At 38.7% G+C, this 14,452-nt stretch overlaps 2 protein-coding genes across 2 annotated transcripts in view; one reads left to right on the top strand and one right to left on the bottom strand.

Moving 5' to 3' along the window:
- The window catches only part of ADAMTS6 (ADAM metallopeptidase with thrombospondin type 1 motif 6), a 348,499-nt gene that overhangs the window by 44,823 nt on the left and 289,224 nt on the right, over positions 1-14,452 (top strand). The gene's annotated exons all lie outside the window — the stretch shown is intronic.
- Positions 11,796-12,319, bottom strand: LOC120364028 (large ribosomal subunit protein uL24-like). The gene has a single exon (XM_039469471.2). The coding sequence runs from the start codon at positions 12,297-12,299 to the stop codon at positions 11,862-11,864; it is 438 nt and encodes a 145-aa protein (XP_039325405.1). The 5' UTR covers positions 12,300-12,319; the 3' UTR covers positions 11,796-11,861.

A 14,452-nucleotide genomic window follows, 5' to 3' on the forward strand; every position in this document is an offset into this window, starting at 1 on the left:
TGTTGGAATGTTACCAAATGCTTTTTCTGAATTGTTTGAAATGATCATATAGTTTATCTTTTTAAAAGCGGATTAATATAGTAAAGTGCAATGATTGGTTTAGAATGTGAAACCAACCTTTATTTATTTTATTTTATTTTATTTTTTGAGACGGAGTTTCGCTCTTGTTACCCAGGCTGGAGTGCAATGGCGCGATCTTGGCTCACCGCAACCTCCGCCTCCTGGGTTCAGGCAATTCTCCTGCCTCAGCCTCCGAAGTAGCTGGGATTACAGGCACGCACCACCACGCCCAGCTAGTTTTTTGTATTTTTAGTAGAGACGGGGTTTCACCATGTTGACCAGGATGGTCTTGATCTCTCGACCTCGTGATCCACCCGCCTCGGCCTCCCAAAGTGCTGGGATTACAGGCGTGAGCCACCGCGCCCGGCCTTTTTTTTTTTTTCTTGAGAGAGGGTCTCACTCTCTTGTCTAGGCTAGGGTGCAGTGTAATGTGGTGATCTTCACTCACTGCAACCTCTGCCTCCTAGGCTTGAGCAGTCCTCCCACCTCAGCCTCCTGAGTAGCTGGTACTATAGGCGTGCACCCCAATGACCAGCTAATTTTTGTACATTTTGTAGAGATGGGGTTGCACTATGTTGCTCAAGCTGGTCTCAAACTCCTGGGCCCAAGCGATCCTCCCACCTTGGTCTCTTAAAGTGCTGGGATTACAGGCATGAGCCACTGTGCCCAACCAAACCAACCTTTCATTCTTAAGATGAACTTAATTTGGTCATTAATGTATTTTTTTAATATAATTAGATATCTAATTTACATTCTTATCAACAGTGTAAAAGTGTTTCTGTTTCAACCATTGTGGAAGACAGTGTGGTGGTTCCTCAAAGATTTAGAACCAGAAATACCATCTCACCCAGCAATACCATTACTAGGTATATACCCAAAGCAATAGAAACCATTCTGTTATAAAGATACATGCACACATGTTCACTGCAGCACCATTCACACTAGCAAAAACATGGAATCAACCCAAATGCTCATCAGTGATAGACTGGATAAAGAAAATGTGGTACCTATACATCGTGGAATGCTATGCAACCATAATAAGGAAAGAGATTATGTCTTCTGCAGGGGCATGGATGAAGCTGGAAGCCATCATCCTCAGCAAACTAACACAGGAACAGAAAACCAAACACTGCATGTTCTTACTCAAAAGTGGGAGTTGAACAGTGAGAACACATGGATACAGGGAAGGGAACAACACACACCAGGGCCTGTTGAGGATAGGGGAAGGGAAAGGAGAGCATTGGGGAAAAGAGCTGATACATGCTGGGCTTAATATGTAGCTGATGGGTTGATAGGTGCAACAAACCACCATGGCACATGTCTACCTATGTAACAAACCTGCACATCCTGCACATGTAACTTGGAACTTAATTAAAAAACAAAAAAATATATATAGATATCATTTTCCAAAATTTTGGGTTTTTTTAGATTTATATATATGAGGGATATTGTTCTGTAGTTTTTTCTTAGACTGTCTTTGTCTGATTTTGGTATTAGGGTAATGTTGCCTTCACAGAATGAGTTATGAGACAGTTCTTCCTTTTCAATTTTCTGGAAGATTTGTGTAGAATCGGTATTATTTCCTCCTCAGATGTTTTGTAGAATTCACAAGAAGGCATCTGTGCTGGGAGTTTTCTTTGTGGAGTGATTTTTTTAAACTACCAGTTAAAACTGTTTAATAATATAGGGCTAATTAGGTTATTTTATTCAGTGAGCTTTGGTAGTTTGAGTATTTCAAGGAATATGTTTATTTTTTTCCAAGTGGTGAAGTGTATTGGCACAATTGTTGATAATAATATCCCTTTAATACCTGTAGAATGTATAGTTAAGTCACCTCTCTTTATGGTATTGGTAGTTTTTGTCTTTATCTTTTTTTAAAAATCTTTTTCTAATCACTGGCTAGACATTTTAATAATCTTCTCAAATTTGGTTTTGGTGATTTTCTTTCATTTTTATGTTATCTGTTTTATTTATTTGTATCCATTCGTCTCCTTGCTTCAGGTTTATTCTTCTTTTTGTGGTTCCTTATGGCAGAAGTTATGGTCCTTAATTTAAGATTGTTTTGCTTTTCTAATATAAGTGTTCAGTGTTGTAAAGTTCCCCCTACATACAGCTTCATCATATCTCACAAATTTGGATATGTTGAGTTTCAGTTCCATTCAGTTAAAAATGCTTTCTAATTTTCCTTTAGAGTATTTCTTTTTTTTTTTTTAATCCAGGGCTTATTTAGAATTGTGTTATTAAGTTCCAGATTCTCCCCTTCCCCTGCAGAAATTGTTCTGTTATTAATTTCTAATTTAGTTCCACTATGGTCAGAGAATATAGTTTGCATGACTTCAATGCTTTTCAGTTTATTGAGACTTGCTTTATGGCCTAGAATATTGTCTTTCTTGGTAACTGTTTCAGGTGGGTATGTTTGAAAAAAATGTGCATTCTACTATTACTGGATGGAATTTTCTATATATATAATTTAGGTTAATTTGGGTGGTCATGGTGTTTAATTATTCTTTACCCTTACTGACTTGAACAATTTGGTATGAAATGTTTTGGTGAAGTTTTCCTCATGTTTGGGGTAATTGAACTTCCTAGCTAATTTAATCAAATTTTGAACATTTTAGCAAATATTTTCTCAATGTATTTTTTGGTTTTGCCCCTCTTACCTTACTTTGGTGATTTTAATTACAGATATATTTGGTTGCTTAAAGACAATGCACTGATAGCCTCTTTACTATGTTGAATTTTTTCTTCTTTGTGTATTCAATTTTGGGTAGTTTTTATTGCTATATTTTCAAGTCGACTTTTTTTCCTATAATGACTAATCCGTCAGTCCTATCTAATACGTGTTTTCATCTTATGTAGTATAATTTTTTTCATCTCTAGTAATTTAATTTTGGTCTTTGAAAAAATGTTTCAGGCCAGGCGCGGTGGCTCTAGCCTGTAATCCCAGCACTTTGGGAGGCCGAGGCGAGTGGATCACGAGGTCAAGAGATCGAGACCATCCTGGTCAACAAGGTGAAACCCCATCTCTACTAAAAATACAAAAAAAAAAAAAAAATTAGCTGGGCATGGTGGCGGGTGTCTGTAATCCCACCTACTCAGGAGGCTGAGGCAGGAGAATTGCCTGAACCCAGGAGGCGGAGATTACGGTGAGCCAAGATGGCACCATTGCACTCCAGCCTGGGTAACAAGAGCGAAACTCTGTCTCAAAAAAAAAAAAGAAAAGAAAAAGAAAAAATGTTTCAGATCTCTAGGCTTTAGAAAATACAAAAATTATTTTAAAGATTTTGTCTAGTAATTTTGTCAGTTTTGGATTAGTTTCAATTGACTAGTTTGTTTTTTTATTATGTACTGCATTTTTTTTTTTTTTTTTTGAGACGGGGTTTCGCTCTTGTTACCCAGGCTGGAGTGCAATGGCGCGATCTCGGCTCACCGCAACCTCCGCCTCCTGGGTTCAGGCAATTCTCCTGCCTCAGCCTCCTGAGTAGCTGGGATTACAGGCACGCACCACCACGCCCAGCTAGCTTTTTTTTTTTTTTTGTATTTTTAGTAGAGACGGGGTTTCACCATGTTGACCAGGATGGTCTTGATCTCTCGACCTCGTGATCCACCCACCTCAGCCTCCCAAAGTGCTGGGATTACAGGCTTGAGCCACCGCGCCGGACCTATGTACTGGATTTTATTGCATCTTTGCATACTTGGTGATCTTTGATTGGGTGCCTGATATTGTGTTATTTTACCTTGTTGGGTGACAGATATTTTTGCCTTTTTGTAATTATTCTTGAGCTTTTTATTGGGGTGTGTTAAGTTCCTTGGAAACTGATTCTTGCTTTTAAAATTTGTTATGTAGAACAGATTCATTCATTCCCTGTGAATCGTGTGGTTTTCCAGTTGGTCTGGGTGTATATAGGCCGTATATTTAATGTTGTGTGAGTGCTAGGCATTGCTACCTCTAATCCTTTTTGGGTGATTCTTTGCCTGGCCTTAAGTGCTTCTCTTACATCATAAAATTCCAACTAGCATTCAACTGAAGGGTTAAGGGGGGATCCTTTGCAAAATTCACAATTATCTCTTTGTGTAGCCACCTCTGCTGCTATACTTAGTCCTGTAAGTTTTAGTTTTCTTTGTCTCCTGTATTTTCTGTTCTGTCTCTTTAATTCAGAGAGTCCATTGGGCTCTGCTTTGTTTTCCCCACTGTGTTTCATGGCATTGAATTTCTCAAGGTAGTAAGCTAGGGAAATCTTAGGGCTCACTTTGTTTACTTTTCTGTTTCTCAGGGATCACTGTCCTTTGCTTCCTGATGTCTGGCATACTGCAAATTGATAATTCATATAATTTGTTCATTTAAAAAATTGTATGAGAAAGGAGGATAAATTTAATTCCTATTAGTTCATTTTGACTGGAAGCAGAAATCCCAGGCAAACATTTTAAAATTTCCGTCTACTTTTGACAGTAACTGTGGACATCATTCTTCTTTGCCCCTAAATACTTCAGTTTGTGTTTTCTAAGAATAGAGACATTCTTGGCTGGGCACGGTGGCTCATGCCTGTAATCCCAGAACTTTGGGAAGCTGAGGCGGGTGGATCACTTGAGGTCAGGATTTCAAGACCACCCAGGGCAACATGGCAAAACCCTGTCTCTACTAAAAATACAAAAATTAGCTTAGTATGGTGACACATGCCTGTAGTCCCTGCTACATGGGAAGCTGAGGCATGAGAATCACTTGAACCCAGGAGGTGGAGGTTGCAGTGAGCCAAGATCATACCCACTACACTCCAGCCTGGGCAACAGATCGAGACTGTCTCAAAAAACCAAAAAACTGAACAAAGACATTCTCTTATGTAACCATGGTACAGTTGTCAAAATCAAGACATTTAATGTTGATATAGTACTATTATTTAATCTTCAGTTCATATTCAAATTTTATCAGTTGTCTTAATAATATCCTTTATAGCTGTTTTCACTCTCAGGCCACTAACCTAGGATCACACGTTGCATTTACTTGCCTTGTTCAAGAATCTCTTTTGATCTGCAACAGTCCCTCAGCCTTTCTTTAGCTTGACTTTGACATTTTAAAAGAGTACATAGCAATTTTTATTTTATGAAATGTGCCTTCATTTGAGGTTTCTGATGTTTCCTCAGGGTTAAATTTGGATTATACATTATGTCCTTTTAAATGCTTCGTGTTATAAAGCATTTGATATTGGGTTTTCCAAATATTGGAAAAGTTAATTTTGATCACTTGGTTCATCTAATGTCCACCATGTTTCTCCTTTGTATTTTTCCCATTTTAATTAATAAGTACTTTTTGACAGGTTACCCTGAGATGGTAAATATTTACTTTTTTTTTTTTTTTTTGAGACGGAGTTTTGCTCTTGTTACCCAGGCTGGAGTGCAATGGCGCGATCTCGGCTCACCGCAACCTCCGCCTCCTGGGTTCAGGCAATTCTCCTGCCTCAGCCTCCTGAGTAGCTGGGATTACAGGCACGTGCCACCATGCCCAGCTAATTTTTTGTATTTTTAGTAGAGACGGGGTTTCACCATGTTGACCAGGATGGTCTCGATCTTTTGACCTCGTGATCCACCCGCCTCGGCCTCCCAAAGTGCTGGGATTACAGGCTTGAGCCACCGCGCCCGGCGAATATTTACTTTCTTATTAAAATTTTACCCTCTGGTTTTGGCATCCAATGATGATATTCTAACTCTTGTTATTCCTTTGATATTAGTTAGTTGGTATTCTACATAAATAAAATATTTTTTCTTTCTTTCTTTAAACATGGACTCACACTTTTAAAAAAATACATATTTCAAGATTTTTTTTCTAGGGCTCCCTACTTTTTGGGATTTCCCGCCACTTTCCAGCAATCCCCTCTTTTCTGTAACATTCTGTCCTTTGACTCTTCAAATCAGAAGACTGCCATCTTTTGCTTTATATTTTACCACCCTACCAGTAAATAGCTTCAATAAACTGAATAGGAAAGAGAAGAGGGAACTGAATGAAATACATTACCTCCTCTTAATTTTTCTTGTACAGAAATTCTAGAGTTGGCACCTTGTGTTTTTGTTTGTTTGATAGTATATTTCTGCCGAAACTCTATGACCTTTGGTCTAATAAATGGTTATAAAATCTTTTCAAATATATGTTTTATGTTCTGAATAAAAAATGTATTAAGTGAAGGGAAGTGGCCTACATGACAGCAAATTAAGTAAATTCTAAACTACATACTATAGCTGCAGCACTGTCCAAGGAAGATCGCCATCAGCAAAAACAAGTATTCCAAAATATAATAGTAGATATTTTCTTGTGTGGGAGATGAATTCAACTGTAGTTTTCTGACACTGCCTGTTAAAAAATATATATATATGATGTAGGAATCTGTTTTTTATTTTGTTTATTTATCTATCTATGCAATCATTTATTTATTTATTTTTGAGACAGAGTCTCACTGTGTCCCCCAGGCTGGAGTGCAGTGATACAATCTTGGCTCATTGTAACCTCCGCCTCCCGAGTTCAAGCAATTCTCATGCCTCAGCCTCTCAAGTAGCTGGGATTGCAGGCACCCTCCCAACATCCAGCTAATTTTTTGTGTTTTTGGTAGAGATGGGGTTTTGCCATGTTGGCCAGGCTGGTCTCAAACTCCTGACCTCAGGTGATCCACTTGCTTCAGCCTCCCAAAGGGCCGAGATTACAGGCATGAGCTATCCTGCCTGGCCGGAATCCTTTTTTAATACTGAGCATTGGTGAAGCCTCTAGTAACATATTTTATTCCATTTTGGAAAATCAGTTTGAGGTGAACAAGAAAATGAATAAAACCTTGGGAAACACATTTTGTGTTGAGAGGCTAATACAGCTAGGCTTACCTAGCTTTGGAGGGTGAAAAAACCAATTTAGTTCTGAATAGTCATCAAATTGTCAAGGAATTATTTTTGAAAGTCAAGTAAATATTCTTGCTCTTCAAAAACCTAACTCTATCAAAGGGGTAACATTTAAATTACAGTAAGAAAGCATTCACAGCCGGGCGCGGTGGCTCAAGCCTGTAATCCCAGCACTGTGGGAGGCCGAGGCGGGTGGATCACAACATCAAGAGATCGAGACCATCCTGGTCAACATGGTGAAACCCCGTCTCTACTAAAAATACAAAAAATTAGCTGGGCATCGTGGCGCATGCCTGTAATCCCAGCTACTCAGAAGGCTGAGGCAGGAGAATTGCCTGAACCCAGGAGGCGGAGGTTGCGGTGAGCCGAGATCGCGCCATTGCACTCCAGCCTGGGTAACAAGAGCGAAACTCCATCTCAAAAAAAAAAAAGAAAGAAAGCATTCACTTGAATTTTAAAAATAATTTTTGACTGAGAGGTTTGAAATACAATTGGCCCTTTAGATTTGCAGGTTCCTATTGGCAAATTCAACCAATCATAGATCGAAAACTTTGGGGGGAAAAGTCCCACAATAAAAAGTAACAATAAAAAATATAATATAGCAACTATTTGCATAACATTTATACTATCCTAGGTATTACAGGTAATGTAGAGATGATTTAGAGTATACAAGAAGATGGGCAAATACTACACTGTTTGGTTATATGCAAATACTACACTATTTTATATCAGACTGGCATATCTGTGGATTTTAGTATGTGCAGGAGTTCTAGAAGCAATCTTGAGAGAATACCAAAGGATGACTACCATGTGGTATGGTTTGGCTGTGTGCCCACCCAAACATCATCTTGAATTGTAACTCCCACAATTTCCACCTGTTGTGGGAAGGGCCTGATGGGAGATAATTGAATCATGGGGGTGGGTGTTTCCCATTCTATTCTCATGTTAGTGAATAAGTCTCATGAGATTTGATGGTTTTGAAAAAATGGGAGTTTCCCTGTACAAGCTCTCTCTTCTCTTGTTTGCCACCATGTGAGACCTGACTTTCACCTTTTGCCATGATTGTGAGGCCTCTCCAGCCATGTGGAACTGTAAGTCCATTAAACCTTTTAATGGGCTTCTTTTGCAAATTGCCCAGTCTTGGGCATGTCTGTATTGGCAGCATGAAAACAGATTAATACATGTTGTTAATAAAGATAGTGGTATTTCCATTTTGAAAGATTTGTTTTTTTAAGTAAAGGGATGTAGCTATTTTTCTTAAATAATTTGAATGAAGCCTGGCCTTGAAGTGGGAACAATGACTAATTTTCAAGGTTTCTTTAATTTTATGATTCCATGGTAAGCTAAAATAAAGTATGTATTGAAATAATGTCACAATTTGTTGAAGAAGAAGAAAATTTGATAAATAAATTGGTGACCTTCAATTCTAATTGGACTTTTTTGTTGTTTTGAGACAGGGCCTTGCTCTGTCACCCAGGTGGGAGTGCAGTCACGCCACTATGACTGGCTTTGTGTGTGTGTGTGTGTGTGTGTGTGTGTGTGTGTGTTTAGAGATGGGGGTCTATGTTGTTCTGTGTTGTTTAGGTTATATTGCTTAGGTTGGTCTTGAGCTCTTTGGCTCAAGCGATTGTTTAGCCTCTCCCAAAGTGCTGGGATTATAGGTGTGAACTGCAGTGCCTGGCCACCTAATTGGGCTTTACAAGAAGTTTTCAGAAATGTTTTAAATAATAATAGTTTTCAGAAATAATAAACAATAAGGATTATCACCACCATTTGATCTCTAAAGTGCATTTTTTTAATTTATTATTATTTTTGAGACAGAGTTCACTCTGTTGCTAGGCTGGAGTGCAGTGGTCTCAGCTCACTGCAACTTCCACCTCCTGGGTTCAAGTGATTCTCCTGCCTCAGCCTCCCCAGTAGTGGGGATTACAGGGGTGCACCATCACACTCAGCTAATTTTTATATATTTGGTAGAGATATTTCACCATGTTGACCAGGATGGCTCAATCCCTTCACCTTGTGATCTGCCTCCAAAAGTGCTGGGATTACAGGTGTCAGCTACTGCTCCCAGCTGTGTTTTATTTTTAAAAATATTTATTGTTTTTATTTTAAAAAATTCGGCCGGGCACGGTGGCTCAAGCCTGTAATCCCAGCACTTTGGGAGGCCGAGGCAGGTGGATCACGAGGTCTAGAGATCGAGACCATCCTGATCAACATGGTGAAACCCCGTCTCTACTAAAAATACAAAACATTAGCTGGGCATGGTGGCGCGTGCCTGTAATCCCAGCTACTCAGGAGGTTGAGGCAGGAGAATTGCCTGAACCCAGGAGGCGGAGGTTGCGGTGAGCCGAGATCGCCATTGCACTCCAGCCTGGGTAACGAGTGAAACTCCGTCTCAAAAAAACAAACAAACAAACAAAAAAAAAACAATAAAAAATTTAAGGCCAGGTGCAGTGGCTCATGCCTATAATCCTAGCACTTTGGGAGACCAAGGTGGGCGGATCACTTGAGGTCAGAAGTTCAAGACCAGCCTAGCTAATATGGTAAAACCCCATCTCTACTAAAAATAGAAAAATTAGCTAGGCATGATGGCATGTGTCTGTAATCCCAGCTACTCAAGAGGCTGAGGAAGGAGGATCACTTGAACCCAGGAGGTGGAGTTTGCAGTGAGATGATATTGCACCACTGCATTCCAGCCTGGGAAGTGGAGCAAGACTCTGAAAAATAAATAAATAAATAAATAAAATAAAACAAAATGTGTAACTAATTTAAGAATTACCAAAAAAAAAAAAAAAGTATGGAGTTCTCTTATGATCCTCACCTTGCTTCTCCCAATGTTAATATCTTACATAACAATAATGCAATTATCAGGAACAGGACCTTAACATTATGCATAGTATTATTAACTTAAAACATTCCAAACTGAAAGAAAATACAGAAAAAATGTAAGAAACCCATGTAGATTTAGCAGAGTAAACATTTTATCATATTTACTTTGAATTATTTGAAAAAAAATAAAAGATTACTCATAAAGTTGAAAGCTTTCCTGCATCTAACTTTTTTTCCCCCAATTTCTTGCTCTGAGATAAACACTATCCTGAATTTGTATGTATCCTTCATATCCACGTTTGCATTCTTTTGCTGCATCAGCATATATACGCAAAGGTTAAGGAATAACAACACATAGAATATGTTTTTATTTTTCAAATTAACTTTGTGTTTAATTTTGTCTTTTAATTACACTGTCTAAAACACTGCAGTTATCCTTTCTAATTTCATTTTTTAAATTCATCTTTGTTTTCAAGATGTATCTATCTGATGGACATAGGTCTATTTAACTAGCGCCTGAATAATATGGATATATATTCAGACTTTTACTAATGAGCATTTAGATTTTTTATCATTTGTCTATTATTATAAACAATTATAAACAATGCTGCAGTCTGCATCTCTGTTGTTTTTTTTTTTTTCTTTTTGAGACAGAGTCTCACTCTGTCACCCAGGTTGTAGTGCAATGGCATGATCTCGGCTCACTGTAACCTCCACCTCCCAGGTTCAAGCAATTCTCCTGCCTCAGCCTCCTGAGTAGCTGGGATTACAGGCGCATGCCACCACATCCAGCTAATTTTTGTATTCTTAGTAGAGACGAGGTTTCAATATTTTGGCCAGGCTGGTCTTGAACTCCTGACCTTGTGATCCACCCGCCTCGGCCTCTCAAAGTGATGGGATTACAGGCATGAGCCACTGCGCCCAGCCCGGCCCAGTCTGCATCTCTGTATCTGTCTCCTTAGGAGTTCTCTAGGGCATATACCTAGAAGTAGAGTTGATGGGTCATAAGGGATAAACATCTACTAAGCACTGACTAAATGCTCTACAATGTGATTTACCAATATACATACTCCAAACCAGTGTAGGGGAGTTCCAGTTTGTCCCAGCTTGCTTTATAATGCTTAATATCTTGTAAGCAGTCAATAAGTAGTAATTAGTTTTGTATTATTATTGGACCCAAGTTGATTTTATTTTACTATGTTAAAAATTTTACGGCCGGGCGCGGTGGCTCAAACCTGTAATCCCAGCACTATGGGAGGCCGAGACGGGTGGATCACAAGGTCAAGAGATCGAGACCAACCTGGTCAACATGGTGAAACCCCGTGTCTACTAAAAATACAAAAAATTAGCTGGGCATGGTGGCGCGTGCTTGTAATCCCAGCTACTCAGGAGGCTGAGGCAGGAGAATTGCCTGAACCCAGGAGGCGAAGGTTGCGGTGAGCCGAGATAGCGCCATTGCACTCCAGCCTGGGTAACAAGAGCGAAACTCCGTCTCAAAAAAAAAAAAAAAAAAAAAAAAAAAAAAAAAAAAAATTTACTAGTAAATAATAAGGGAATAAGGGGAAAATAAAATAAAAATAATAAGGGAAGACTTACAGATGTAATTTGTATATTTATCTATTAGGAACTTAGTTTGCAATTATCTTTTAGATTTACTGTCTTTCTGTAATGTACTTTTCCCTTCTCATGTCGTAGATGAATAAAATCAAGGGTAGTTCCAGTTATATTTATTTCCTTTTTCTATAGCAGCTTTACACACAAAAAAAAATTTGATATTTTTTATATCAAAAATATAAAAGAATTTATATTTTTGATATAAATTTATAAATTTGTATCAAAATTTACAAATTTGTATAGTGTGTAAATTATATATAATTCACATTTATATAATTTACACACTCTACAATTCACCCATACAATTTATACCATACAATTTGCACACCATACAATTCACCCATTTAGCATGTATAATTCAATGGTTTTTAGTTTATTTGCAGACTTATGCAAGCATCACCACAATTAATTTTAGAACATTTTTCTTTTTCTTTTTTTTTTTTCCTCTTTTCAAGTTTTAATCAAAGCTTGTATACAAGATCACTTTATTCCTGCATCTTCTCAATCGTTTCTTCCTTGTATTTGCCCTTTTCCTTTCCTACTTGGCAAGATTTGGCTTTCCGTTCAAGTGTCTTTTTGCTTTCTTTGTCCACTTTTAGCCTAGTGATAACCACCTTGCTGGGGTGAATGCCTACATGGACAGTTATGCCATTAGCCTTTTCCCGCTGCACCCGTTCAATGTAGATTACGTATTTCTTCCTGTAAACCTGGACTACTTTGCCAATCTGCTGACCTTTATAATGTCCTCGTACAACCTGAACTTCATCATCCTTTCGGATGGGCATGGATCGCACGTTGTACTTCTGTCTCAGCTCTTTGGAAAGAGGGGAGGACATAATCTTCCTGCGGATGTGGGAAGGTGCATTGAAATGCCTTTTGCGATTCTTGCTTCGGTCGGAAGTCACAAAGGGATTGAACTTCATTTTGGCAGCTGCCGCTTAGTTGATGGCCGCCAGAACATTTTTCTTACCCCAAAATGAAGCTTTATATTCATTAGCTGTTACCCTCCATTTCCCCAGTTCTAGGAAACCTCAAACCTATTTTCTGTCTATGTAAATTTGCCTATTCTGGACATTTCATGGAAATTGAATCATAAAATATGAGGTCTTTTGTAACTGGCTTCTTTTTTATTTTGAATATTATATATAGTTTATTAAGATTTTGAATGATAAGCTCTGGACAAACACATATTCAGGCCCCAATATCCTTCCAACTCTGAGTCAGAAGATATCAAATATTAGTATGCTTAATGCAGATTATAATATTAAATGTCTAACTTTTTAATTATACTTTAAGTTGGGGCATACATGGGCAGAATGTGCAGGTTTGTTACACAGGTATACACATGCCATGATGGTTTGCTGCATCCATCAACCCGTCATCTACATTAGGTATTTCTCCTAATGCTATCCCTCTAATAGTCTCCCACCCCCCAAAAAGCCCCTCTGGGTGATTTCTGCTCCCTGTGTTCATGTGTTCTCACTGTACAGCTCCCACTTATGAGCAAGAACATGAGGAGCTTGGTTTTCTGTTCCTGTGTTCGTTTGCTGGGAATGATGGTTTCCAGCTTCATCCATGTCCCTGCAAAGGACATGAACTCATCCTTTATAATGGCTGCATAGTATTCCATGGTGCAGATGTGGCACATTTTCTTTATTCAGTCTATCATTGATGGGCATCTGGGTTGTTCCAAGTCTTTGCAATTGTGAACAATGCTGCAATAAACATACATGTGCATGTGTCTTTACAGTAGAATGATTTATAATCCTTTGGGTATATACCCAGTAATAGGATTCCTGGGTCAAATGGTATTCCTGGTTCTAGATCCTTGAGGAATGGCCACACGGTCTTCCACAGTGGTTGAACTAATTTTCACTCCCACCAACAGTGTAAGAGCGTTCCTATTTCTCCACATCCGTCCTCTCCAGCATGTTGTTTCCTGACTTTTTAACAATCACCATTCTAACTGGCATGAGATGGTATCTCACTGTGGTTTTGATTTGCAGTTCTCTAATGACCAGCAATAATGAGCTTTTTTTCCTATGTTTGTTGGTTACATAAATGTCTTCTTTTTTTTTTTTGAGACGGAGTTTTGCCCTTGTTACCCAGGCTGGAGTGCAATGGCGCGATCTCGGCTCACCGCAACCTCCGCCTCCTGGGTTCAGGCAGTTCTCCTGCATCAGCCTCCCAAAGCTGGGATTACAGGCACGCGCCACCATGCCCAGCTAATAAATGTCTTCTTTTGAGAAGTGTCTGTTCATATCCTTCGCCCACTTTTTGATGGGGTTGTTTTTTTCTTGTAAATTTGTTTAAGTTCTTTGCTTTTCCTTGGAAATTTGTTTAAGACTCTGGATATTGGCCCTTTGTCAGACGGACAGATTGCAAAAATTTTCTCATTCTTTAGGTTGCCTGTCACCCTGAGGATAGTTTCTTTTGCTGTGCAGAAGCTCTTTAGTCTGATTAGATCTCATTTGTCAATTTTGACTTTTGTTGCCATTGCTTTTGGTGTTTTAGTCATGAATTCTTTGCACACGCCTATGTCCTGAATGATATTGCCTAGGATTTTTTCTAGGGTTTTTGTGGTTTTATGTCTTCTTTAATCCATCTTGAGTTAATTTTTGTATAAGGTGTAAGGAAGGGGTCCAGTTTTAGTTTTCTGCATATGGCTAGCCGGTTTTCCTAAGAGCATTTATTAAATAGGGAATCCTTTCCCCGTTGTTTGTTTTTGTCAGGTTTGTCAAGATCAGATGGCAGTAGATATGTGGCATTATTTCTGAGGCCTCTCTTCTGTTCCTTGGTCTATACATCTGTTTTGGTACCAGTATCATGCTGTTTTGGTTACTGTAGCCTTGTAGTATAGTTTAATTTCAGGTAGCACGGAGGCTCCAGCTTTATTCCTTTTGCTTAAGATTGTCTTAGCCATGTGGGCTCTTTTTTGGTTCCATATGTAGTTTAAAGTAGTTTTTTCTAATTTCTGTGAAGAAAGTGAATGGAAGATTGATGGGGACAGCACTGACTCTATAAATTACTTTGGGCAGTATGACTATTTGCATGATATTAATTCTTCTTATCCATG

Source organism: Saimiri boliviensis, chromosome 1 (assembly GCF_048565385.1).
Source record: "Saimiri boliviensis isolate mSaiBol1 chromosome 1, mSaiBol1.pri, whole genome shotgun sequence".
NCBI lineage: Eukaryota > Metazoa > Chordata > Mammalia > Primates > Cebidae > Saimiri > Saimiri boliviensis.